Below are 27500 nucleotides of genomic sequence, written 5' to 3' on the forward strand. Positions count from 1 at the left end.
TTCCTCCCTACCCTGTTCCCTCTCTCCCTACTTCCCTCTCTTCTCCTCCTTCCCTCCCTAACTTCCTCTCCTCTCCTCCCTCCATCCCAGACTCTTCTCATTTTCATCCAGTCTACATATTTACTATTGCCAGCAGCCTCTGCTGTTTAGTACCCATGGACTCCTTTCAGGGCTTACCTCAGGGAAATATGTCACATAGGGACTTGTCTCAAATGGCACACTACATTATTCCCTATGTCAATACTATAAATACTGCACTTCTATAACTACTAAAATGTGTTCACTATATAGGGAATAGAGTTCCATTCAAGATGCAGCCTAGAACTTTCAGAGTGGCAGTAGGCAGTCTGTCTCTCCAGGGTCTGTCTGTCTGTTTGCCTGTCTGTCCTTCTGCCTGGCTGTCTGTCTGTCTAGATTTATGTAGTGCAAGTCTCGTATTATAATATCAAATCATCTTTTCCGTATCTCAGAACAGCTAGATGTTTTACGTTGAGTAACGACAAGCTCTTAACTTGTCCACCTAAAAATGAATAGCACAGTCTGTCTGTCTGTCTGTCTGTCTGTCTGTCTCTCTGTCTCTCTGTCTGTCTGTCTGTCTGTCTGTCTGTCTGTCTGTCTGTCTGTCTGTCTGTCTGTCTGTCTGTCTGTCTGTCTGTCTGTCTGTCTGTCTGTCTGTCTGTCTGTCTGTCTGTCTGTCTGTCTGTCTGTCTGTCTGTCTGTATTTGCGTCTCTCTGTGAATCTGTCATTATTAATGTGAGATAGATGGATATCACTAGGAGGTATAGACATTTATGATGACTAGCAAATGACAAACTCTGAACGTGTCTATCTGAAATGGTGACAGTTGTTACTGTGACTTTAACCTGAAATGACAGTGTATCATCACTCTTAACTTGTCACCATCTGAAATGACTGTGTTGAGTGTCATATTGTCACGTCATGACTCTGCAAGCTTTCAGTCTCGAGACAGGACCCTTATTGTAGTCTGGATACAGGACCCTTATTGCAGTCTGGAGACAGGACCCTTATTGCAGTCTGGATACAGGACCCTTATTGCAGTCTGGAGACAGGACCCTTATTGTAGTCTGGAGACAGGACCCTTATTGCAGTCTGGATACAGGACCCTTATTGCAGTCTGGATACAGGACCCTTATTGCAGTCTGGATACAGGACCCTTATTGCAGTCTGGATACAGGACCCTTATTGCAGTCTGGATACAGGACCCTTATTGTAGTCTGGATACAGGACCCTTATTGCAGTCTGGATACAGGACCCTTATTGCAGTCTGGATACAGGACCCTTATTGTAGTCTGGATACAGGACCCTTATTGCAGTCTGGATACAGGACCCTTATTGTAGTCTGGATACAGGACCCTTATTGCAGTCTGGAGACAGGACCCTTATTGCAGTCTGGAGACAGGACCCTTATTGCAGTCTGGATACAGGACCCTTATTGTAGTCTGGATACAGGACCCTTATTGCAGTCTGGAGACAGGACCCTTATTGCAGTCTGGATACAGGACCGTTATTGCAGTCTGGAGACAGGACCCTTATTGTAGTCTGGATACAGGACCCTTATTGCAGTCTGGAGACAGGACCCTTATTGCAGTCTGGATACAGGACCCTTATTGCAGTCTGGAGACAGGACCCTTATTGCAGTCTGGATACAGGACCCTTATTGCAGTCTGGAGACAGGACCCTTATTGCAGTCTGGATACAGGACCCTTATTGTAGTCTGGAGACAGGACCCTTATTGCAGTCTGGATACAGGACCCTTATTGCAGTCTGGATACAGGACCCTTATTGCAGTCTGGAGACAGGACCCTTATTGCAGTCTGGATACAGGACCCTTATTGCAGTCTGGAGACAGGACCCTTATTGCAGTCTGGAGACAGGACCCTTATTGCAGTCTGGAGACAGGACCCTTAGTTGATTCTAAGATTTGTATTTATGTACAGTTGAAGTCGGAAGTTTACGTACACATTAGCCAAATACATTTAAACTCAGTTTTTCACAATTCCTGACATTTAATCCTAATAAAAATCAGGTCAGTTAGGATCATCACTTTATTTTAAGAATGTGAAATGTCAGAATAATAGTAGAGAGAGAATGATTTATTTCAGCTTTTATTTCTTTCATCGCATTCCCAGTGGGGCAGAAGTTTACATTCACTCAATTAGTACTTGGTAGCATTGCCTTAAAATTGTTTAACTTGGGTCAAACATTTTGGGTAGCCTTCCACAAGCTTCCCACAATAAGTTGGGTGAATTTTGGCCCATTCCTCCTGACAGAGCTGGTGTAACTGAGTCAGGTTTGTCGGCCTCCTTGCTCGCACACGCTTTTTCAGTTCTGCCCACAAATTTTCTGTGGGATTGAGGTCAGAGCTTTGTGATGGCCACTCCAATACCTTGACTTTGTTGTCCTTAAGCCATTTTGCCACAACTTTGGAAGCATGCTTGGGGTCATTGTCCATTTGGAAGACCCATTTGCGACCAAGCTTTAACTTCCTGGCTGACGTCTTGAGATGTTGCTTCAAAATTATCCACATAATTTTGGTCGTAAGGCTGTTCAGGTCCAGGGTGGAGTGGTGGGCCAGTTAAACAGTTGGTTTTGAGGCACGTGTGCTCGCTCTCAGGCCTCTGGGTCACCAGGCTGCTCGTTATGGCGCACACCTGTCACCATCGTTAACGCGCATCAGTGCATTATGACACTCACCTGGACTCCATCATCTCCTTGATTACCTGCCCTATATGTGTCACTCCCTTTGGTTCCTTCCTCAGGTGTCATTGTTTCTGTTTTTTTTTGTCTGTGAGTGGTTTGTGTTATGTGTTTGTTTGATTTATTTATTAAAACATTCACTAGCTGAACTTGCTTCCCGAGTCTCAGCGCACATCGTTACAGAAATACTTGTTTTACCCGCAGGTAGCAGGGTGGGATTCTTTTCATGGTAGCAGGGAGGAGATAAACACTTGTGCATTGGGGAAAGTAGAAGAAGCTTTCTCAATTCAATTCATGGGGCTTTATTGACATGGGAAACATATGTTAACATTGCCAAAGCAAGTGAAGTAGATAATAAACAAAAGTGAAATAAACAATAAAAATGAACAGTAAACATTACCCTCACAGAAATTCCAAAAGAATAAAGACATTTCAAATGTCATATTATGTATATATACAATGTTGTAAGGATGTGCAAATAGTTAAAGGGAAAATAAATATAAATAAATATGAGTTGTATTTACAGTGGTGTTTGTCCTTCACTGGTGTCCCTTTTCTTGTGGCAACAGGTCACACAGGAGCTGTTGCCTCTCTCTCTCTGTGTCTCCCTCTCTCTCTCTCTCCCTCTCTCTCTCTCTGTCTCTCTCTGTCTCTCTCTCTGTCTCTCTCTCTCTCTCTCTCTCTCTCTCTCTGTCTCTCTCTCTCTCTCTGTCTCTCTCTCTCCCTCTCTCTCTCTCTCTGTCTCTCTCTCTCTCTCTCTCTCTCTCTCTCTCTCTCTCTCTCTCTGTCTCTCTCTCTCTGTCTCTCTCTCTGTCTCTCTCTCTCTGTCTCTCTCTCTCTCTGTCTCTCTCTCCTGGTTTGTCTTTATGCAGCTGTTTCCTTTTCCCTACTTGATCAATGCTCTTTCCTGGACAATGAATGTGGATAAGTATTGTAGCTGAAGGTATTGACCATTTCCAATATTGCATGTCCTACAATTTATGTTTGTTGATAGGCGCATCCTATCATCACTAGAAGTATGGTCTATATTTTAGGGCTCGTATCTATTTATCTAGATCGTAATATCATCTGAGCGCCTATAATACCGTGACATTATGATTCTCAGCTTCAAACTTTCAAGAAGCAGTGATATGACACTGGTGATATAACAGAGGGAGGGTACATACACACACACACACACACACACACACACACACACACACACACACACACACACACACACACACACACACACACACACACACACACACACACACACACACACACACACACACACACACACACACACACACACAACACACACACACACACAGAGGCAGATCTGCATTGCCGGAGGGCACAGATCCAGATGGCTAGTGATTTCCCAACATGCACTGTTACTACATAATGCTTCACTTCCTGGATGCAGCATGGCTGAAAGGAGGTCAGACAAGATGGTGTGTGTCTGTCTGTATGTTGTGTGTGTGTGTGTGTGTGTGTGTGTGTGTGTGTGTGTGTGTGTGTGTGTGTGTGTGTGTGTGTGTGTGTGTGTGTGTGTGTGTGTGTGTGTGTGTGTGTGTGAGAGAGAGAGCAGTCTCTCTACATCCCCTGAATGAATCATTCACATTCTGCAGACGCAGCATATTCCAACATCCTACTGTCTCTTATTTCACATAGCCCATGAGAACATTTGACCCTCTTCTTCTCACGCTCTTACGCCACACCTCTTATAGCTCACCCATTGAAAAGTACAGATTTTATTTTTCTAATTAGTCCATTGGATAGTCAGCGTGTTAACGTATCAACTGTGGTTCCAAAACGTTTTGAAATCGGACCGTCTGCACCTGCAATGTAACATCACGAGTGGAACCTCTGTCATTGTCCTGTCTCGCCACAGCACTGTGAACTGCGGCACATTGAAGCATATGATTGGTCTAGCTATGTAAGGGATCAAGGGGATTGGATGCATGTTTTAAAGAAACGCCCCTCAAGATTAGACTGGAGCTGAATGCAGACAGAGACTGTTCTCCAGTGATTGTATAAAATGTTAAAAATAGCATCACGGTAGTGCTTTTCTCTTGTGAAATGTTGTCAACACATTAGCTTGTTCCTATTCCCGTCCCCATTGCAGAATACAGCCTTTTGACAGCATGTACTAAAGTCCATTTAATCCACAATTGCGTTAGCCTGGTCCCCTCATTTGGTGATTGGTATTTAGGCTGTGACAACGAAACGGCATCAAGAGGTTTTAGTTTTAGTTTGGTAGGGTGACCTGATATCTATGTTATAGTAGGGAAGTTTGGTAGGGTGACCTTATATCTATGTTTTAGCAGGGAAGTTTGGTAGGGTGACCTGATATCTATGTTTTAGTAGGGAAGTTTGGTAGGGTGACCTGATATTTATGTTTTAGTAGGGAAGTTTGATAGGGTGACCTGATATCTATGTTGTAGTAGGGAAGTTTGGTAGGGTGACCTGATATCTATGTTTTAGCAGGGAAGTTTGATAGGGTGACCTGATATCTATGTTTTAGCAGGGAAGTTTGGTAGGGTGACCTGATATCTATGTTTTAGTAGGGAAGTTTGGTAGGGTGACCTTATATCTATGTTTTAGTAGGGAAGTTTGGTAGGGTGACCTGATATCTATGTTTTAGTAGGGAAGTTTGGTAGGGTGACCTTATATCTATGTTGTAGTAGGGAAGTTTGGTAGGGTGACCTGATATCTATGTTTTAGTAGGGAAGTTTGGTAGGGTGACCTGATATCTATGTTTTAGTAGGGAAGTTTGGTAGGGTGACCTGATATCTATGTTTTAGTAGGGAAGTTTGGTAGGGTGACCTTATATCTATGTTGTAGTAGGGAAGTTTGGTAGGGTGACCTGATATCTATGTTTTAGTAGGGAAGTTTGGTAGGGTGACCTGATATCTATGTTTTAGTAGGGAAGTTTGGTAGGGTGACCTGATATCTATGTTTTAGCAGGGAAGTTTGGTAGGGTGACCTGATATCTATGTTTTAGCAGGGAAGTTTGATAGGGTGACCTGATATCTATGTTTTAGCAGGGAAGTTTGGTAGGGTGACCTGATATCTATGTTTTAGTAGGGAAGTTTGGTAGGGTGACCTGATATCTATGTTGTAGTAGGGAAGTTTGGTAGGGTGACCTGATATCTATGTTGTAGCAGGGAAGTTTGGTAGGGTGACCTGATATCTATGTTTTAGTAGGGAAGGTTGGTAGGGTGACCTGATATCTATGATGTAGCAGGGAAGTTTGGTAGGGTGACCTGATATCTATGTTTTAGTAGGGAAGTTTGGTAGGGTGACCTGATATCTATGTTGTAGTAGGGAAGTTTGGTAGGGTGACCTGATATCTATGTTGTAGCAGGGAAGTTTGGTAGGGTGACCTGATATCTATGTTTTAGTAGGGAAGTTTGGTAGGGTGACCTGATATCTATGATGTAGCAGGGAAGTTTGGTAGGGTGACCTGATATCTATGTTTTAGTAGGGAAGTTTGGTAGAGTGACCTGATATCTATGTTTTAGCAGGGAAGTTTGGTAGGGTGACCTGATATCTATGTTTTAGCAGGGAAGTTTGATAGGGTGACCTGATATCTATGTTTTAGCAGGGAAGTTTGGTAGGGTGACCTGATATCTATGTTTTAGTAGGGAAGTTTGGTAGGGTGACCTGATATCTATGTTGTAGCAGGGAAGTTTGGTAGGGTGACCTGATATCTATGTTTTAGTAGGGAAGTTTGGTAGGGTGACCTGATATCTATGATGTAGCAGGGAAGTTTGGTAGGGTGACCTGATATCTATGATGTAGCAGGGAAGTTTGGTAGGGTGACCTGATATCTATGTTTTAGTAGGGAAGTTTGGTAGGGTGACCTGATATCTATGTTTTAGTAGGGAAGTTTGGTAGGGTGACCTGATATCTATGTTGTAGCAGGGAAGTTTGGTAGAGTGACCTGATATCTATGTTGTAGCAGGGAAGTTTGGTAGGGTGACCTGATATCTATGTTGTAGCAGGGAAGTTTGGTAGGGTGACCTGATTTGTAACTATCAAAACAATTGTGTCGAACAGATTAGGAACCCAAATATCATGGCGAGACCCAAATGCAGACACAGGAGGCAGATTGTTGGAGTCTTACAATGTTTATTAATCCAATAGGGTAAGGCAAGAGAATGGTGGTGGACAGGCAAAAAGGTCAAAACCAGATCAGAGTCCAGGAGGTACAGAGTGGCAGACAGGCTCGTGGTCATGGCAGGCACAATGGTCAGGCAGGCAGGTACATAGTCCAGAAACAGGCAAAGGTCAAAACAGGGAGGACTAGAAAAAGGAGAATGCAAAAAAGCAGGAGACCGGAAACATACAAGACGAACTGGCAGAGAGACAGGAAACACAGGGATAAATACACTGGGGAAAACAAGTGACACCTGGAGGGGGTGGAGACAATCACAAGGACAGGTGAAACAGATCAGGGTGTGACACCAAAAGTGTATGTTTGATTCTAGAGCGGGGATAATTCATCTAAAAATAGTTTGGTTAGTGTGAAGGGGCAGATTTATGTCCTCTCGTCTTCAGGAGATTTTATTATCTATTTAGTCTGATGAGTGGAACAGTTGTCATTCTTAACAATGGGCTAAACTAGAGGGTAATTAGTGTCCTTGTCAGAAACAACACTCCTGTAACTCCCTACACTTATTTTATTATTCCACCTTTCTTCCCAGTTCTGACCGTCTCATTTAATTACATGTGTTATTTAAACTTTATTTAACTGGACAAGTAATCACATATTTGAAATGTGACATGTCTACTTGTGTCTTTGAAATGTAATGATATGATGCTATGTATTAATGCAGCCATTCATGGACAGTTATGAATACATCAGACAAATAAGCATTGGATGTTAAATGCTCCAGGAATCAAATATTATTTATTGACATTTTTAGTATTGTGCACATGCTAGTCAGAGATGGTACGGGGACTCACAACTCACAAACACATCACATTTTCTCTACGTAGAGTACGGTGATGTCCAGGATCTTCAACTAGCAGGCATAAACCACCTGAATATTGATTCATTACATTTTTTTTCTTGAAGGTTGGGTGATTTTGAGAAAATTGTCATAACAAGAACATTTTCAAACACCCATCACTTTGGAAACATAGTTCATGGGAGGCTCCCGAGTGGCGCAGCGGTCTAAAGCCTAGAGGCACATAGGGCGGCACACAATTGGCCCAGCGTTGTCCGGGTTAGGGGAGGGTTTTACAGAGGTAGGCCGTCTTTGTAAAATAAGAACCCTGTAACCTGTAGCCTCTGTAACCTGTAGTCTCTATAACCATGTAACCTGTAGCCTCTGTAACCCTGTAACCTGTAGCCTCTGTAACCTGTAGCCTCTGTCACCCTGTAACCTGTAGCCTCTGTAACCTGTAGTCTCTATAACCATGTAACCTGTAGCCTCTGTAACCCTGTAACCTGTAGCCTCTGTAACCTGTAGTCTCTATAACCATGTAACCTGTAGCCTCTGTAACCCTGTAACCTGTAGCCTATGTAACCCTGTAACCTGTAGCCTCTGTAACCCTGTAACCTGTAGCCTCTGTAACCGTGTAACCACAGCTGTCAGCCAATCAGCTTTCAGAGATCGAACCACCCAATTTATAACTCTCTATAAATGGGTATGATAGTGAAAAGGTAGGAAGTCTGCCTCTGTAACATTGTAACCTGTAGGCTCTGTAACCTGTAGCCTCTGTAACCTGTAGTCTCTATAACCCTGTAATCTGTAGCCTCTATAACCCTGTAATATGTAGCCTCTGTAACCTGTAGTCTCTATAACCCTGTAATCTGTAGCCTCTGTAACCTGTAGTCTCTATAACCCTGTAATCTGTAGCCTATGTAAACCAGTAACCTGTAGCCTCTGTAACCTGTAGCCTCTGTCACCCTGTAACCTGTAGCCTCTGTAACCTGTAGTCTCTATAACCCTGTAACCTGTAGCCTATGTCAAAGCTAATACAGTCGCTGGTCAAAGCTAATACAGTCGCTGGTCAAAGCTAATACAGTCCCTGGTCAAAGCTAATACAATCCCTGGTCAAAGCTAATACAGTCCCTGGTCAAAGCTAATACAGTCGCTGGTCAAAGCTAATACAGTCGCTGGTCAAAGCTAATACAGTCCCTGGTCAAAGCTAATACAGTCCCTGGTCAAAGCTAATACAGTCCCTGGTCAAAGCTAATACAGTCCCTGGTCAAAGCTAATACAGTCCCTGGTCAAAGGTAATACAGTCCCTGGTCAAAGCTAATACAGTCGCTGGTCAAAGCTAATACAGTCCCTGGTCAAAGCTAATACAGTCCCTGGTCAAAGGTAATACAGTCCCTGGTCAAAGCTAATACAGTCGCTGGTCAAAACTAATACAGTCCCTGGTCAAAACTAATACAGTCCCTGGTCAAAGCTAATACAGGCCCTGGTCAAAGCTAATACAGTCCCTGGTCAAAGCTAATACAGTCCCTGGTCAAAGCTAATACAGTCCCTGGTCAAAGCTAATACAGTCGCTGGTGAAAAATAATACAGTCCCTGGTCAAAGCTAATACAGTCCCTGGTCAAAGCTAATACAGTTGCTGGTCAAAACTAATACAGTCCCTGGTCAAAGCTAATACAGTCCCTGGTCAAAGCTAATACAGTCCCTGGTCAAAGCTAATACAGTCCCTGGTCAAAGCTAATACAGTCCCTGGTCAAAGCTAATACAGTCCCTGGTCAAAGCTAATACAGTCCCTGGTCAAAGCTAATACAGTCGCTGGTCAAAACTAATACAGTCCCTGGTCAAAGCTAATACAGTCCCTGGTCAAAGCTAATACAGTCCCTGGTCAAAGCTAATACAGTCCCTGGTCAAAGCTAATACAGTCCCTGGTCTTTCTTTTCTCAGGGAATCTTCCCGACCAGCTACATTCACTTGAAGAAGGCCATCGTAACCAACAGAGGGTAAGTATCCCTCCATGACTTATACCTAATGACTTTCTCTGAGGAGACGAAGCAGGAGAGAGAGAAGGGGTGTTAAGGAGGGAAGGGGTGTTAAGTAGAGGATAGAGGTGTGAAGAGAAGAAAGGGGAGAGGGATGGAGGAGAAAGAGGATGGGAGAGAGTGATGGAGGAGAAGGGTGGAGGAGAGGAGAGAGGGATGGAGGAGAGGGGTAGAGGAGAGAAGAGAAGGAGGAGAGTGGTGTGAAAAAAAGAGGCATATTATTTATCCATTCATCTCTGCCTGCCTTATTACTCTTCTCTTCCCCTTCCGTTTCATCACTCTCTCACTCTCCTCCCTCCATCGCTCTATCCCTCCCTATCTGATTGATTCCTCTTGCTGTCCCTGTGTTCTACTCTGTCTGACTGCAGAGGTTCTGATTTATAACTAGTTCTAGATTTACAGTGTCCAGTTAACAGTTACCTGGCAGACTACTGGGAACGGCCAGTCATGTACTGAGAATCACCTCAGTGAAATCATCAGTCAGGACCGACAAGATAATCTCTATCACTTCTTAGAGCAACACTTGTTTAATATGTCCAGTACCCGGCTTGGAACTAGGAAACTACAGTCATATACTTGTTCCAGTTATCCAGTACGGTACAGGGAAACTACCGTAATTTACTTGTTCCAGTTATCCAGTACGGTACAGGGAAACTACAGTAATTTACTTGTTCCAGTTATGCAGTACGGTACAGGGAAACTACCGTAATTTACTTGTTCCAGTTATCTAGTACGGTACAGGGAAACTACCGTAATTTACTTGTTCCAGTTATCTAGTACGGTACAGGGAAACTACAGTAATTTACTTGTTCCAGTTATCCAGTACGGTACAGGGAAACTATAGTAATTTACTTGTTCCAGTTATTCAACACGGTAAAATACACCCATGGTACCGGACCATAGTCATGGTACAGTGAAAGTACAGTCAGGATAGACAAGACAACTTATTTCAATACTTAAGCTATGTTTTTTTTTTTATTCTTAATTTATTTAATTGAACCTTTATTTAACTAGGCAAGTCAATTAAGAACAAATTCTTATTTACAATGACGGCCTACCCCGGCCAAACCCGGACGACGCTGAGCCAATTGCCGCCCTATGCGACTCTCAATCACACTTGGCTGTGATACAGCCTGGAATCAAACCAGTGTGTCTGCAGTGACGCCTCTAGCACTGAGATGTAGTGCCTTAGACTGCTGGGCCACTCGGGAGCCCATGTCACAGCATATTACAGGGAAGTCCTATACTGTACTGGGAAACATCCCAGAAAGTGCTGGGATCAGCCAGGATAGACAGTATAGACAGGATAGACAGGATAAACATTTGACCAGTTTCATCTCAGGAGAAAGCAGGATGGTAACTGGCAGCTCCCTCAACAGGATACAGCAGGATGATAACTGGCAGCTCCTTCAACAGAATACAACAGGATGGTAACTGGCAGCTCCTTCAACAGGATAAAGCAGGATGATAACTGGCAGCTCCCTCAACAGGATACAGCAGGATGATAACTGGCAGCTCCTTCAACAGGATGCAGCAGGATGGTAACTGGCAGCTCCCTCAACAGGATACAGCAGGATGCTAACTGACAGCTCCCTCAACAGGATACAGCAGGATGGAACTGGCAGCTCCTTCAACAGGATGATAACTGGCAGCTCCTTCAACAGGATACAGCAGGATGTTAACTGGCAGCTCCTTCAACAGGATGCTAACCGGCAGCTCCCTCAACCAGAATACAACAGGATGCTAACTGACAGCTCCTTCAACAGAATACAACAGGATAATAACTGGCAGCTCCCTCAACAGGATACAGCAGGATGGAACTGGCAGCTCCTTCAACAGGATGCTAACTGGCAGCTCCTTCAACAGGATACAGCAGGATGATAACTGGCAGGTCCTTCAACAGGATACAGCAGGATGAAACTGGCAGCTCCCTCAACATGATACAGCAGGATGCTAACTGACAGCTCCTTCAACAGAATACAACAGGATAATAACTGGCAGCTCCCTCAACAGGATACAGCAGGATGGAACTGGCAGCTCCTTCAACAGGATGCTAACTGGCAGCTCCTTCAACCGTCTACAGCAAAAAATCTATATGTGGTGTGCATAAACATGAACTAAAATTACATTTACAGCAGTAGATATACGAGAGTGAGATATGTCAATAATCCAGTGTATAAATCAATATGTGGTGTATAAAAATAAGAATGTAAAAATGAAAGCTTTCAAAACATCATGCAAATGAGGTTTTAATCTTTTTTTTTTCAAGTGTTGCCTGTCTACATATTTTGTTTTGGGACCAGTATGATCCTAAAAAATATGGGGAGACTAACAAACATTATTTATTGTCTTCTAAATAAAGTCAACAAGTCGAGCAGTCATTTGAAAGAGTAAGAACATTTCAGCGGGACAACTCAAAGGTGAAATCCATTAACGCCAACAATCAACCGTTCTCTGTCGTGGGTGATGTTGGCTTTCGCCGACTCATCGAGCACCGGTACACATGTTGCTCTACCGGAGTAGGTAGCCACTTGTTGTTCGCCTGTTGAAAATGAACTTCAGTTCATTAACCCTGTTGCCCAAAGCTAACGTTATAAGCAGCCAGCTAGCTTCATCTGGTTAGTGAGTCTCGACCGGACTGGGTTATGTGTTGTTCACAATAAGGATTAGGCACAATAGTGGAATTTGCGGTTTGCCTTCAAAATAAAAGTACCTCTTTGAAAGTGATAAAGAAGGTTACAATTGTTGTAATCATGTCATATTTAGACTAGATAATGTTAAACAACGTTGGAATGTGAAGCAATGAAATGGGGTATCAGTCTACTCAGTTACATCCACAGAACACAACTGTGAAGAGTAGCATTGTAGCTCTTATCTCAGGACTGTCACTGTGTGAAATCTCCTCCCCAGTCAGCCTATTGTGTGTATTGACATTCATATTACACTGTACAGCTTTACCGAAGGATTGGGGATCAATGAAATGGGGTATCAGTCTACTCAATACCCAAGATATTTTTTCCCAACGTCCTCCTCAGAGTTATCAAACTCCAAAACATCCACGCAGTATTGTTTTTCCTCTGGAATAGTGTTCAATACACACAGGTTGACAATAAATATGGCTCAATTCACAGTTGTTTCAGAGTCCCGCAATAAGAGCTATGACGCTAATGTTCTCTGGTTGTCGCTGAGTAGACCCCGTACCCCATGTCATTGATCCACAATCCATAGTTAAGGCTGTACAGGAAATAAGTATGGTCAGGAGGTGGCAGGGGGTATTTGTTTTATATGGTTCGGGGTGTGTGTTTATGTAGAGGGGTGTTTGATTTATGTATTCCGGGGTTTTAGTCATTGTTCTATGTTTGTCTATTCTAGGGTGTTTAGATCTTTGTTTAAGTAATTGGGATTGGGGCCTTCAATTGGAGGCAGCTGTTTATTGTTGCCTCTGATTGAAGGTCCTATAATTAGGAGTATGTTTGTTTTGGGAATTGTGGGAGGTTGTTCTTTGTACTGCTGTGTGAGCCTACAAGACTGTTCGTTCGTTTGTTTATTGTTTTGTTTATTAGTCGTGTTCACAATAAAAGTTAAGATGAGCACTCAACCCGCTGAGCCTTGGTCCAATTACTACGATGGCCGTTACACCCCCAATGCAATTCTAAAATATAATACATCCAGATTTGAATCAAATTAACAATTTTTTTAACAACATTTTTTAACAACATTCCAACCTCGTTTAGCATGATCTATTCAATTATGACGTCTCTACTATTTGTATTCATTTGCATCACTGTCAATGACATACTTTTATTTTGAAGGCTAACTGCAAAGTCCACTATTGTGGCTAATCCTTAATGTGGCTAGCTTCACATAGATGGTCCGACCACCATTAATCAAATAAGAACTGTTTTATAAATTATGGTTATTTTAGATGATGACCCCTAGCTATATAGAACCTGATGGTCACTCTGACTGAGCTCCAGAGTTCCTCTGTAGAGATGGGAGAAACTTCCAGAAGGACAACTATCTCTGCAGCACTCCACCAATCAGGCCTTTATGGTAGAGTGGCCAGACGGAAGCCACCCCTCAGTAAAAGGCACATAACAGCCCGCTTGGAGTTTGCCAAAAGGCATCTAAATGACTCTCAGAACATGAGAAACAAGATTCTCTGGTCTGATGAAACCAATATTAAACTCTTTCTCAAGCGTCATGTCTGGAGGAAACCTGGCACCATCCCTACAGTGAAGCATAGTGGTGGTAGCATCATGCTGTGGGGATGTTTTTCCGAGGCAGGGACTGGGAGAAAACCTGCTCCAGAGCGCTCAGGACTTCAGACTGGGACGAAGGTTCACCTTCCAACAGGACAACATCCCTAAGCACATTGCTAAAACAATGCAGGAGTGGCTTCGGGACAAGTCTCTGAATGTCCTTAAGTGGCCCAGCCAGAGCCCGGACTTGAACCTGATCAAACATCTCTGGAGAGACCTGTAAATAGCTGTGCAGCTACGCTCCCTATCCAACCTGACAGAGCTTGAGAGGATCTGCAGAGAATAATGGGAGAAACCTCCAAATAGAGGTGTGCCAAGCTGGTAGTGTCATACCCAAGAAGACTCAAGGCTGTAATCGCTGCCAAAGGTGTGTCACATTCGTCATAAAAATGATCAGACCAAGGCGCAGCGTGAGTAGCGTTTCACATAATTTATTATAAAGTGAAACATAATGCAAATACAAAACAAATAAAGAATAGCCAAACCGTGACTATAATACAACTATACAGAAACAATATCCCATAACCCCCCAGTGAAAAACAAGCTACTTAAGTATGATCCCCAATTAGAGACAACAATTACCAGCTGCCTCTAACACCAATCACCTAAACATAGAAAAACTAAACTGGAACCCCACATAGAAAATAACAACTAGAAAAAACCCTGTCACGCCCTGACCTACTCTACCATAGAAAATAAAAGCTTTCTATGGTTAGGACGTGACAGTACCCCCCCCCCCCCCACCCTTAGGTGCGGACTCCAAACGCAAAACCTGAAAAAAAAAAAAAAAAGGGAGGGTTAGGGTGGGTGTCTAGTGTTGGTGGCGGCTCTGGTGCAGGACGAAGAACCCTCTCCTCCTGTGGATCCGCCAGCATAGGATGCGGCTCTGGTGCAGGACGAAGAACCTTCTCATCCCGCGGATCCTCCTGCATCGGAGGCGGTTCTGGTGCGGGATGAAGAACCCTCTCATCCTGCGAATCCTGCGAGCTCTGGACCGCCAACCGTCGCTGGAGGTTCTGGACTGCAGACCGTCACTGGAGACTCTAGACTGTGCTCCCTCTCAGGAGGTTCCGGACTGTGGACCTTCTCAGGAGGTTCCAGACTGTGGGCCTTCTCAGGAGGTTCCAGACTGTGGGCCTTCTCAGGAGGTTCCAGACTGTGGGCCTTCTCAGGAGGTTCCGGACTTTGGGCCATCTCAGGAGGTTCCGGACTAGTGACACGCACCTCAGGGAGAGTGCGAGGAGGAGGCACAGGACATACCTGACTGGGAACACGCACTTCAGGGTGAGTGCGAGGAGCAGGCACAGGACGTACTAGACTAGGGAGGTGCACTAGAGGCCTGATGCGTGAGACCGGTACAGGTGGCACTGGACTAGAAACACGCACCTCAGGGAGAGTGCGAGGAGGAGGCACAGGACATACCTGACTGGGAACACGCACTTCAGGGCGAGTGCGAGGAGCAGGCACAGGACGCACCAGACTAGGGACACGAACGTCAGGGAGAGTACGAGGAGGTGACACAGGACATATTGGGCTGTGAAGGCGCACTGGAGACCAGGTGTGTATAGCCGGCCTCAATTGTACCGGAACTTTAACACACTTCTCAGGACGAGTACGTGGAGTTGACACAGGTGACATTGGACGACTAACACGCTCCTCAGGGCGAATGCCGTGTATACTACGCCAAACCAACAGCTCTCTCTCTTCACTCTCCTCCAATTTATCCAACAATTCCTCAAACGTCTCTAAATCTCCCCTCCGTTCACTCTCCACCAATTTATCCAATAACTCCTCAGACTCTGACTCACCCCAATATTCCTCTTCGCTCTCCGACTCGCCCCTCGGCCTCGCCGACCACCCCATGTGCCCCCCCAAAATATATTTTGAGGTTGCTTCTTGGGCTTGTGTCGTGGCCGCGAACCCTGTCGTCGTTGCTGTCCTTCCTTCACAGCTTGCGTCTCCTGCCATGGAAGGCGATCCTGTCCTGCCAGGATTTCCTCCCAAGTCCAGGATCCCTTCCCATCCAGAATATCCTCCCAAGTCCAGGACTCCTTCACCTGGTCACGCTGCTTGGTCCTGGTCGGATGGGATATTCTGTCACGTTCGTCATAAAAATGATCGAACCAAGGTGCAGCATGAGTAGCGTTCCACATAATTTATTATAAAGTGAAACGTAATGCAAATACAAAAAAAATAAAGAATAGACAAACCGTGATTATAATACAACTATATAGAAACAATATCCCATAACCCCCCAGTGAAAAACAATCTACTTAAGTATGATCCCCAATTAGAGACAATGATTACCAGCTGCCTCTAATTGGTAATCACACCAATCACCTAAACATAGAAAAACTAAACTAGAACCCCACATAGAAAATAACAACTAGAAAAAAAACCTGTCACGCCCTGACCTACTCTACCATAGAAAATAAAAGCTTTCTATGGTCAGGATGTGACAAGGTGCTTCAACAGAGTACTCAGTAAAGGGTCTGAATACTTAAGTAAATGTGATATTTCAGTTGTCTTTTTTTATACATTTGCAAACATTTCTAAACATTTTTTTTGCTTTGTCATAATGGGTTATTGTGTGTAGATTTATTAGAGGGGAAAACAATTTAATCCATTTTAGAATAACAAAAGGTGGAAAAAGTCAAGGGGTCTGAATACTTTCTGAATGCACTGTATATTTACTTCTATAGTCAAGAGATTGATGTGTACTGTATGAACGGATGTGTTGCTTCAAAGAGCATCCCTAATGGGTATCACATCATTTATAAACACCTTATGAAAATATGTTCTGTGTTTCTTTTACACAAAGATCAACTGTACTAGTTGTTCAAGCTCTGGTCTTGTCCCATCTTGATTACTGTCCGGTAATATGGTCAGGTGCAGCAAAGAAAGACCTAGCAAAGCTTCAGCTGGCTCAAAACAGAGCAGCACGCCTTGCCCTTAACTGCACACACAGAACTACTATCATCAACATGCAGGATAGTCTTTCATGGTTGAGGGTTGGGGAGAAATTGACTACTTCTCTTCTAACCACTTGTATAATCTATATGTATAGAGCCATGTCATCATGGAACGATCTGGCACCAGAGGTTACTCAGTTATGTATAGAGCCATGTCATCATGGATCGATCTGGCACCAGAGGTTATTCAGGCAAAAAGCAAGTTTGGCTTAAAAAAACAACAAATAAAAAAACATATTGTATCACAGCGCATATCCTCTTTCTAAAGATCTAATTGAACTGTACTGGATATAACAATATTAATATCTATATATGAATAGCCTTTAAATCATTGAAGCTGGAGTCTTATATCTCCCTCTCTAACTTTAAGCATCGGCTGTCAGAGCAGCTTACCGATCACTGCACCTGTACACAGCCCATCTGTAAATAGCCCACCCAACTACCTCATCCCCATATTGTTATTTGTCCTCTTGCTCTTTTGCACCCCAGTATCTCTACTTGCACATCATCATCTGCACATCCATCACTCCAGTGTTAATGCTAAATTGTAATATTTTCACCTCTATGGCCTATTTATTGCCTACCTCCCTACTCTACATTTGCACACACTGTACATAGATTTTTCTATTGTGTTATTGACTGTACGCTAGTTTATGTGTAACCCTGTGTTGTTGTTTTTGTCGTACTGCTTTGCTTTATCTTGGCCAGGTCGCAGTTGTAAATGAGAACTTGTTCTCAACTGGCCTACCTGGTTAAATAAAGGTGAAATATTATTATAATTTTTTTTATCATATTTTTGTTGTCTCTTGGTGCCTTTCCAATATATAACTCATATTTTTTTTAAATGTTTTATTTAGAATGTAATGTCCTTATCTATAAAGGTTCTGTACTTTGTCATGTAATTTTATGTTTTATGTGGACCCCAGGAAGAGTAGCTGCCTCATGTGCAGTAGCTAACGGGGATCCTAATAAGCTAAACTTAACCTGAGAAACAGAGAAATACAACTTTAAAGCTAAACCAAGAGTAAACCAAAACAGTCTCTATCCTATCTGACAGTACTCCCTGGTGTTGATATTCACAGGTGTGTCCTCAGGAGCAGGGTCCCAATGGGAGTGACACACAGACAGGATATATATATATATATATATATATATATATATATATATATTATTTTGTGTCCTAAATGGTTCCCTATCCCCTATTTAGTGCACTTATTTTGACCAGGGACCATAGGGCACCGTTAATAAGTATAGCACTTTATAGGGAATATGGTGCCATTTAGGACACAGGCTTGCTCTCTGGGTTTGAGTGATGGAGGTGCTGTTTTCTCATAAATATTGATGGGAAAGAAATAAATAAAAAATCCCGCTGTCTGTCTGCCTATACTGCAGTCAGACAGCCAGAGACTTCAGAACATCAGAGCATGTTTCAGACGGAGCCAAATACTACAACCTACCGTACATCTCAGGCAGAGCTAAATACTACAGCCTACCGTACATCTCAGGCAGAGCTAAATACTACAGCCTACCGTACATCTCAGGCAGAGCTAAATACTGCAGCCTACCGTACATCTCAGGCAGAGCTAAATACTGCAGCCTACCATACATCTCAGGCAGAGCTAAATACTACAGCCTACCGTACATCTCAGGCAGAGCTAAATACTGCAGCCTACCGTACATCTCAGGCAGAGCTAAATACTGCAGCCTACCGTACATCTCAGGCAGAGCTAAATACTACAGCCTACCGTATATCTCAGGCAGAGCTAAATACTGCAGCCTACCGTACATCTCAGGCAGAGCTAAATACTGCAGCCTACCGTACATCTCAGGCAGAGCTAAATACTACAGCCTACCGTACATCTCAGACGGAGCCAAATACTAGTCTACCGTACATCTCAGGCAGAGCTAAATACTGCAGCCTACCGTACATCTTTCTTTACGGGTGGGGTATAGCAATGTGTACCTAGCACTGTCTCTCCATCCGCCCAGTTTTTAAACCTAGATCAGTGTATTTATCCAGAAACCTACAGTATGTCGGCATCACAACTTACACAATATTCCCTATATAGTACACTAGTTTTGCCCAGAGACCCATGAGTCTAAAACAGTGTACTATAAAGGTAATCGGGTGCCGTTTTGGGAAGCTGCTTATAACAGCTATGTCAGCTGTAATTGTCCCTAAACCATCTCCCTGGCCTAGAGAGAAACAGCAGTGCATTATGGACCTCTAGGTCAATGAACTATATGTTACAGTTGAAGTCGGAAGTTTTTATACACCTTAGCCAAATACATTTAAACTCAGTTTTTCACAATTTCTGACATTTAATCCTAGTGAAAATTCCCGGTCTTAGGTCAGTTAGGTTCACCACTTTATTTTAAGAATGGGAAATGTCAGAATGATAGTAGAGAGAATGATTTATTTCAGCTTTTATTTTTTTCATCACATTCCCAGTGGGTCAGCATTTTACATACACTCAATTAGTATTTGGTAGCATTGCCTTTAAATTGTTTAACTTGGGTCAAATGTTTCAGGTAGCCTTCCACAAGCTTCCCAAAATAAGTTGGGTGAATTTTGGCTCATTCTTCCTGATAGAGCTGGTGTAACTGAGTCAGGTTTGGATGCCTCCTTGCTCGCACATGCTTTTTCAGTGCTGCCCACATAATTTCTATAGGATTGAGGTCAGGGCTTTGTGATGACCATTCCAATACCTTGACTTTGTTGTCCTTAAGCCATTTTGCCACAACTTTGGAAGCATGCTTGGGGTCATTGTCCATTTGGAAGACCCATTTGCGACCAAGCTTTAACTTCCTGACTGATGTCTTGAGATGTTGCTTCAATATATCCACATAATTGTCCTTCCTCGTGATGCCATCTATTTTGTGAAGTGCACCAGTCCCTCCTGCAGCAAAGCATATATATATATTGACATAACCTGAAAGGCCGCTCAGCAAGGAAGAAGCCACTGCTCCAAAACTGCCATAAAAAGCCAGACTACGGTTTGCAAATAACACATGGGGACAGAGATCGTACTTTTTGGAGAAATGTCTTATGGTCTGATGAAACAAAAATAGAACTGTTTGGCCATAATGACCATTGTTATGTTTGGAGGAAAAAGGGGGAGGCTTGCAAGCCGAAGAACACCATCCCAGCCGTGAAGCACAAAGGTGGCCGCATCATGTTGTGGGGATACTTTGCTGCAGGAGGGACTGGTGCACTTCACAAAATAGATGGCATCATGAGGAAGGACAATTATGTGGATATATTGAAGCAACATCTCAAGACTTCAGTGAGGAAGTTAAAGCTTGGTCGCAAATGGGTCTTCCAAATGGATAATGACCCCAAGCATACTTCCAAAGTTGTGGCAAATTGGCATAAGGACAACAAAGTCAAGGTATTGGATGGCCATCACAACGCCCTGACCTCAATCCCATAGAAAATGTGTGGGTAGAACTGAAAAAGCATGTGCAAGCAAGGAGGTCTACAAACCTGACTCAGTTACACCAGCTCTGTCAGGAGGAATGGGCCAAAATTCACCCAACAAATTGTGCGATGCTTGTGGAAGGCTACCTGAAACGTTTGACCGAAGTTAAACAATTTAAAGGCAATGCTATCAAATACTAATTGAGTGAATGTAAATGTCTGACCCACTGGGAATGTGATGAAAGAAATAAAAGCTGAAATAAATCATTCTCTCTACTATTATTCTCACATTTCACATTCTTAAAATAAAGTGGTGATCCTAACTGTCCTAAGACAGGGAATTTTTACTAGGATTAAATGTCAGGAATGTGAGAAACTGATTTTAAATGTATTTGGCTGAGGTGTATGTAAACACAGGTATGTGTAAGACAGAGATACAGGTACATGTAAAGACAGAGATACAGGTACATGTAAAGACAGAGATACAGGTACATGTAAAGACAGAGATACAGGTACATGTAAAGACAGAGGTACAGGTACATGTAAAGACAGAGGTACAGGTACATGTAAAGACAGAGATACAGGTACATGTAAAGACAGAGATACAGGTACATGTAAAGACAGAGATACAGGTACTTGTAAAGACAGAGATACAGGTACATGTAAAGACAGAGATACAGGTACATATAAAGACAGAGATACAGGTACATGTAAAGACAGAGATACAGGTACATGTAAAGACAGAGATACAGGTATGTGTAAAGACAGAGATACAGGTATGTGTAAAGACAGAGATACAGGTATGTGTAAAGACAGAGATACAGGTACGTGTAAAGACAGAGATACAGGTACGTGTAAAGACAGAGATACAGGTATGTATAAAGACAGAGATACAGGTATGTGTAAAGACAGAGATACAGGTATGTGTAAAGACAGAGATACAGGTATGTGTAAAGACAGAGATACAGGTATGTGTAAAACAGAGATACAGGTACATGTAAAGACAGAGATACAGGTACATGTAAAGACAGAGATACAGGTATGTGTAAAGACAGAGCGGAAAAGACAGCGGGGAGATGGAGAGCTGGAACTATAGAGCCACGTTTGGTCTGTCACAGTTGTTTCTGTCAGAGATGTGTCTGTTACATTTGTGTCTGTCAGAGATGTGTATGTTACAGATGTGTCTGTTACAGTTGTGTCTGTTACAGTTGTGTCTGTTACATTTGTGTCTGTCAGAGATGTGTCTGTTACATTTGTGTCTGTTACAGTTGTGTCTGTTACATTTGTGTCTGTCAGAGATGTTTCTGTTACAGTTGTGTCTGTCAGAGATGTGTCTGTTACATTTGTGTCTGTTACTGTTGTGTCTGTCAGAGATGTTTCTGTTACAGATGTGTCTGTCAGAGATGTGTCTGTTACAGATGTGTCTGTTACAGTTGTCTGTTACAGATGTGGATCTCTGCTTGGGTCTTAATGCAAGCCTTTGTATGTGTGTGCGTGCATGTGTCCTTGCTTGCGTTTGTGTGTATGTTTATGTGTTTGTGTCTGTGTCCATACTTTCATATGTATCTGTGTTTGTGAGTGTTTGTGAGTGTGTGCTTGTGAGTGTGCGTGTATCCGTACTTGTGTGTGTTAGAGATATAGAGGGACATCAGATTGTAACAGGGAGACAAAGAAATAACAAGTGGAACTAACGTCGGTGCAATCAGGAACTAACGTCGGTGCAATCAGGAACTAACGTCGGTGGAATCAGGGACTAACGTCGGTGGAATCAGGAACTAACGTCCGTGGAATCAGGAACTAACGTCCGTGGAATCAGGAACTAACGTCCGTGCAATCAGGAACTAACGTCGGTGGAACAAGGAACTAACGTCCGTGGAACAAGGAACTAACGTCCGTGGAACAAGGAACTAACGTCCGTGGAACAAGGAACTAACGTCCGTGGAATCAGGAACTAACATCCGTGGAATCAGGAACTAACGTCCGTGGAATCGGGAACTAACATCCGTTGAATCAGGTGGCCTGGGGTGGAGGACCATGATATATTAATCAGTAAGGGGATGAGAGAGGGTGGGATATAGGGAGAGAGGGAGGATGGGGAGGGAGGGAGGGAGTCATTGGGAGGCTATAGGAGAGGTAGAGAGAGGGACAGAGGTAAAGGGAGGGAGGCGGGGAGAGGATTGAGATGAGGGAGAGAGGAGAGAGAGAGAAGGTGAGAGTGTTTTTGAGAGAGGGTAGATTTAAGCTATGACGGAGGGGGTTAGGCTCGGGTCTATTAAGACTGTAAGACCTGTGTAATTGCAGTTTGGTTTAAAAGTGTGCAAAATAGATTTTAAAACCATCTGGCTTCTGAATGATTTAGGAGGGACGTTTATATGGTAATATACTGTTTGCTGGGGATAGATAGTAATACATTTACAGCATGTCAAATATCTGAAGGCTTACCCACACACACACACAAACAATGTTCACAATGTTGATGATGTGCGGTAAAGCCCTGCACGGGCATACATTTTTATTCCGAGCCCTACCCTTCCCTGCGACGTTCAGGGCCTATCGAACCCAGACCCGATTGATTCTGCCAAATTGAAGGCCTTGCCCTACCCGAAACCCGAAGTCAGAAATAACTACCTCCGATAGTAAATCCATTAGCTGCTCCTATCTGTCTGTCACTCTGTAAGGGAGACGCTGGGAGTCGAGAAGCAGGTGCTGGGGGTGAGTTTAATAACACAAGATAAGAGTAGCATCTGGACATGAAACACATAACTAATACTGCCTTGGTAATGGAACTAAGGGAGTGACAGATATAGGGGAGGTAATCAGTGAACTTATGGAGTCCAGGTGTGTCTCATGATGAGACGCAGGTGCGCATAATGATGGTGGCAGGTGTGCGTAATGATGGTTATCAGAGCCAGTGACTAGTAAACCGGCGATGTCGAACGCCGGAGAGGTGGGTGTAGATGTGACAGTACCCTCCCGGCCTCAAGGGCGAGGAGCGGGCCAGTCTGGACGGCGAAGGTGGAAATCACGGATGATGTTGGGATCCAGAATGTCCTCCACCGAAACCCAACACTGCTCCTCTGAACCGTACCCCTCCCAGTCCACCAGGTACTGGAGACGAGCCCCACGACGTCGGGAGTCCAGTAGGCATCTGACGGCATAAGCGGGACCAAATTTAAGGCCTTGCCCTGCCCGAAACGCAAAATAACTACCTCCATTAGTACATTTATTAGCTGCTCCTATCTGTCTGTCACTCTGTAAGGGAGTCGCTGGGAGTCGAGAAGCAGGTGCTGGGGGGTGAGTTTAATAATACAAGATAAGAGTAGCATCTGGACATGAAACACATAACTAATACTGCCTTGGTAATGGAACTAAGGGAGTGACTGGAGCCGACCCCCACAACGTTGAGAGTCCAGTAGGCATCTGACGGCATAGGCGGGACCTCCCTCAACGTCCAGGGGAGGTGGAGGGGTGTCGTGGGGGACAACCTCATCCGGGGGATCAGGAACAAACAGTCTGAGAAGGGAGACATGAAAGGAAGGTGAGATATGGTAGTCACTGGGGAGTTGACCCTCCGGAGAACCTTGAACAGCCCTACAAACCGGGGGCTCAGCTTCTTGCAGGGCAGGCGGAGCGGGAGGTTCCTGGTGGAGAGCCAGACGCGATCACCAGGTTGGAACACGGGAGCCTCCCTGCGGTGGCGATCCTCCTGCTCCTTCTGATGGTGAGCATCGCTCCACACTTCTTCTGCGTGCCTGAAACACTCATCCACCGCAGGAGCTTCGGTCTGGCCCGGGGTCTACGGAGTCAGGGCCGGCTGATAACTCAGAACACACTGGAAGGGAGTCAGCCCAGTGGAGGAGTGGCATAATGAATTCTGCCCAGGGAAGGAATCGGGCCCACTCCCCCTGCCGGTCCTTGTAGTGGCTCCTCAGGAACCTCCCCAGCTCCTTGTTCATCCTCCCCGCCTGCCTGTTAGACTGAGGTATATACCCGGAAGTGAGGCTGACCATGACCCCGAGCTTCTCCATGAAGGCTCTCCATACCAGTGATGTGAATTGGAGGCCACGGTTGGAGACGATGCCAGAAGACCTCCTGTAACAGTGCCTCAGCGACCTGGAGAGCAGTAGGGAGATCAGAGAAAGGGATAAAAAACGACAGGATTTAGATCAACTATCCACAACCACCAAAATTATGGTGAAACCGTCAGAAGAGGGGAGATCAGTGACAAAATCAATGGATAGATGAGACCAGGGATGTTGAGGCAAGGGGGATGAAGTTTCCCTGCTGGAGCGTGCCAGGGGATTTAGTTTGGGCACACACAGAACAGGAGTTGACGTAGCGAATAATGTCCTGCACCTAGGTGGGCCACCAATACCTCTCTGAGAGAGATTGAATAGTACGGGTGATCCCTGGATGTCCAGCGATGACAGCTGTGTGCGCCCAGATCAGCAACCAATCCCTTATCCCCGTGGGAACGTAGATGCGCTCAGGGGGGCAGGTAGTGGGTGCGGGTTCCTTCTCCAGAGCCTGGCGAAGGACCACATCTACATCCCAGACCACAGGGGCTACGACTCGAGAGAGGACGGGAAAGCAGGTCCTCCAGCATTCGGGTGACCTGTCCGTGATTCTCATCCTCGACCATGAGATGGTGGGGTTATGTCATTGGAGCCATGGGAGGCCCGAAGATTATCTTGTGAGCTGGTGCACTAATGATGAATAAGGGAATGCTTTCCTTATGAATGAACTCCAGGGTGAGTGGTGAGGTGATGTGTGTGATGGTTCCTGGATCCTAGTGGTCGATTATCAGGGCTTGAAGCGGAAACGGAGAGGAGAGCGGGTATAAGGAGATGTTCAGAGAATAATAAATAAAGTTCCCGTGGCACCGGAATCCACCAGCGCTGTAGAAACAGTACATGAGGGACAGCCAGCTCGTGTGATCGACACTAAAAAGAGTTTAGCAGAAAATGATGAAGATGGGATACTCACACCTGCCCCAGGAGGTGGAAGATCACGTGACCGTCCCTCTGCTCTCGTGGATCCCGAGTTGGGATGTACCGGACACTGTTGAAGCTGGTGCCCCCCTTGACCACAATAGGGACAGAGTCCCAGCTGTTTCCATCTGCGTAGCTCAGCCGCGGGGACGCATGTGACCCCTACCTCAATGGGTTCAGGCTCTGATGCAGAGTGGTCCCTGAGGGAGAGGGAGAAGCGATGAGGGTACTGACGCTCCCAAAGTAGGTTATCTAAAATGGATGACCATCGCGATGAGTGTCGTCCAAGTAGAGGTTGTTGTCTCGACGTGCCAGTTCCGTTTGGACCTCCTCTCGCAGTCCTCTTCTGAATAGCGTACAGAGTGCTGGCTCATTCCATCCACTGGATGCTGGAATAGGCGCTCTCCCTCCTCTCTGTCCTCCGGTGGATGATCGAAAATACCTCTGAACACAGTCATAACCCCTCATACGAAGCCAGTCGGCAGAGAAATGACCGTGGCAACCTTGAACCTCTCAATGGAGGAAGCTCCCATCTGGTGCGCAAAATCCGGTGTAAAAGGAAGCACTGAAGTAGGAAGCCACGGCATTTAGATGGGGTCCCGTCATATTTGTCCTGGAGAGACAAATGGGCATTTCTGACCTGGGGGACTGCTGAATAGACTGGTGTTCTGGCTCGCTGGGTCGACTGGTGGTAGAGTATCCTCTGCTTGTTGAAGGCAACGCCTCTCAGACCTCCTCCATAGCCGTCACCAGTTGTGCCAGCTGGTCGTGGTGCTGACAAAGTAGGTATCCCTGTTCGTCGACCGTCTGGGAGATGTCCTGATTCCCTGTTGCTTCCATTTGTGCGAGGCAGTATTCTGTATCAGAGACGCTGGGAGTTGAACGGCATGTAATAATACAAGAAATATAGAACGATTCAAAACAAAAGTCTCATCTGGACATGAAACACATAACTAATACTGCCTGATGGAACTAAGGGACTGACAGATATAGGGTTTGTCTGCTCTGCCAGAGACAGTAGAGAAAGAAGGCGATAGGAATCCCATTGGGCAATGAATAGATGAAGGTATAATTCCCCAACCAGCAATCACATTCACATTGTCATGCTGCGTAACACGTTTGTTAGGCTAATCGTCACGCAATCTCTTCTCAATGTCAGGGTATGAGTCGAGAAATGTGCTTATTTTCCTCTAAAGTACTTTATGTCACGATTCCAAAGCTATACAATATTACAGATAGCAAATGAATTATCTCACATCTCGGGAAAATATTTATAATATTGTATTTGTTGTTGACGAAATACATGCTAATGTTGGGTTTTTGAGCTAGCGCTGTATTGACTCCCATTCACTCCTTGAAGGAGAGCTCTCCTTGTCCCAGAATTTCCCAGATATGACTGTACTGTGCAGCAGCTTCAAAATGTTAGTGATCAATTTAGTGATACCTGAGCCCTACCCGGACCCTAGTTATTCATTTAAAAAAAAGGCCATACCTGGCCCTAACCCGATGTATAATGTCATGGCCTGTCGGGCGCAGGTCGGGTAGCAGAGGTCTACTTTGCGGTTAGTCATAATGCTTATTCAAATATATTTTTCACCTCTGTGTACAGGCAGTATGAGACAGTGGTACCAGTAGAAGACCCCATAGTGACGGAGGTGACCTCCACTCTGCAGGAATGGGCCTTGCTATGGAAGCAGCTTTACGTGGTGAGTACAGTACAACTCGGATCATGTCCCACGATTTCATAACAGAGCAAGTATAATATTATATTATTGTATTTACATTTACATTTACATTTAAGTCATTTAGCAGACGCTCTTATCCAGAGCGACTTACAAATTGGTGCATTCACCTTATAATATCCAGTGGAACAACCACTTTACAATAGTGCATCTAAATCTTTTAAGGGGGGGGGTTAGAAGGATTACTTTATCCTATCCCAGGTATTCCTTGAAGAGGTGGGGTTTCAGGTGTCTCCGGAAGGTGGTGATTGACTCCGCTGTCTTGGCGTCGTGAGGGAGCTTGTTCCACCATTGGGGTGCCAGAGCAGCGAACAGTTTTGACTGGGCTGAGCGGGAACTGTGCTTCCTCAGAGGTAGGGAGGCGAGCAGGCCAGAGGTGGATGAACGGAGTGCCCTTGTTTGGGTGTAGGGCCTGA

General features: G+C 44.5%; 1 protein-coding gene across 8 annotated transcripts in view; it reads left to right on the forward strand.

Annotated features, from left to right (window-relative positions):
* The window catches only part of dock3 (dedicator of cytokinesis 3), a 366286-nt gene that overhangs the window by 159616 nt on the left and 179170 nt on the right, over positions 1-27500 (forward strand). For all 8 annotated transcript variants that reach the window (XM_045705090.2, XM_045705092.2, XM_045705096.2 and 5 more), the window contains exons 4-5: positions 9602-9657; positions 26952-27048. In XM_045705090.2, the coding sequence (XP_045561046.1) occupies positions 9602-9657; positions 26952-27048 (153 nt within the window). The remainder of the gene's footprint in view (positions 1-9601; positions 9658-26951; positions 27049-27500) is intronic.

This window comes from Salmo salar, chromosome 22 (assembly GCF_965601325.2).
Source record: "Salmo salar chromosome 22, fSalSal1, whole genome shotgun sequence".
Lineage (NCBI taxonomy): Eukaryota > Metazoa > Chordata > Actinopteri > Salmoniformes > Salmonidae > Salmo > Salmo salar.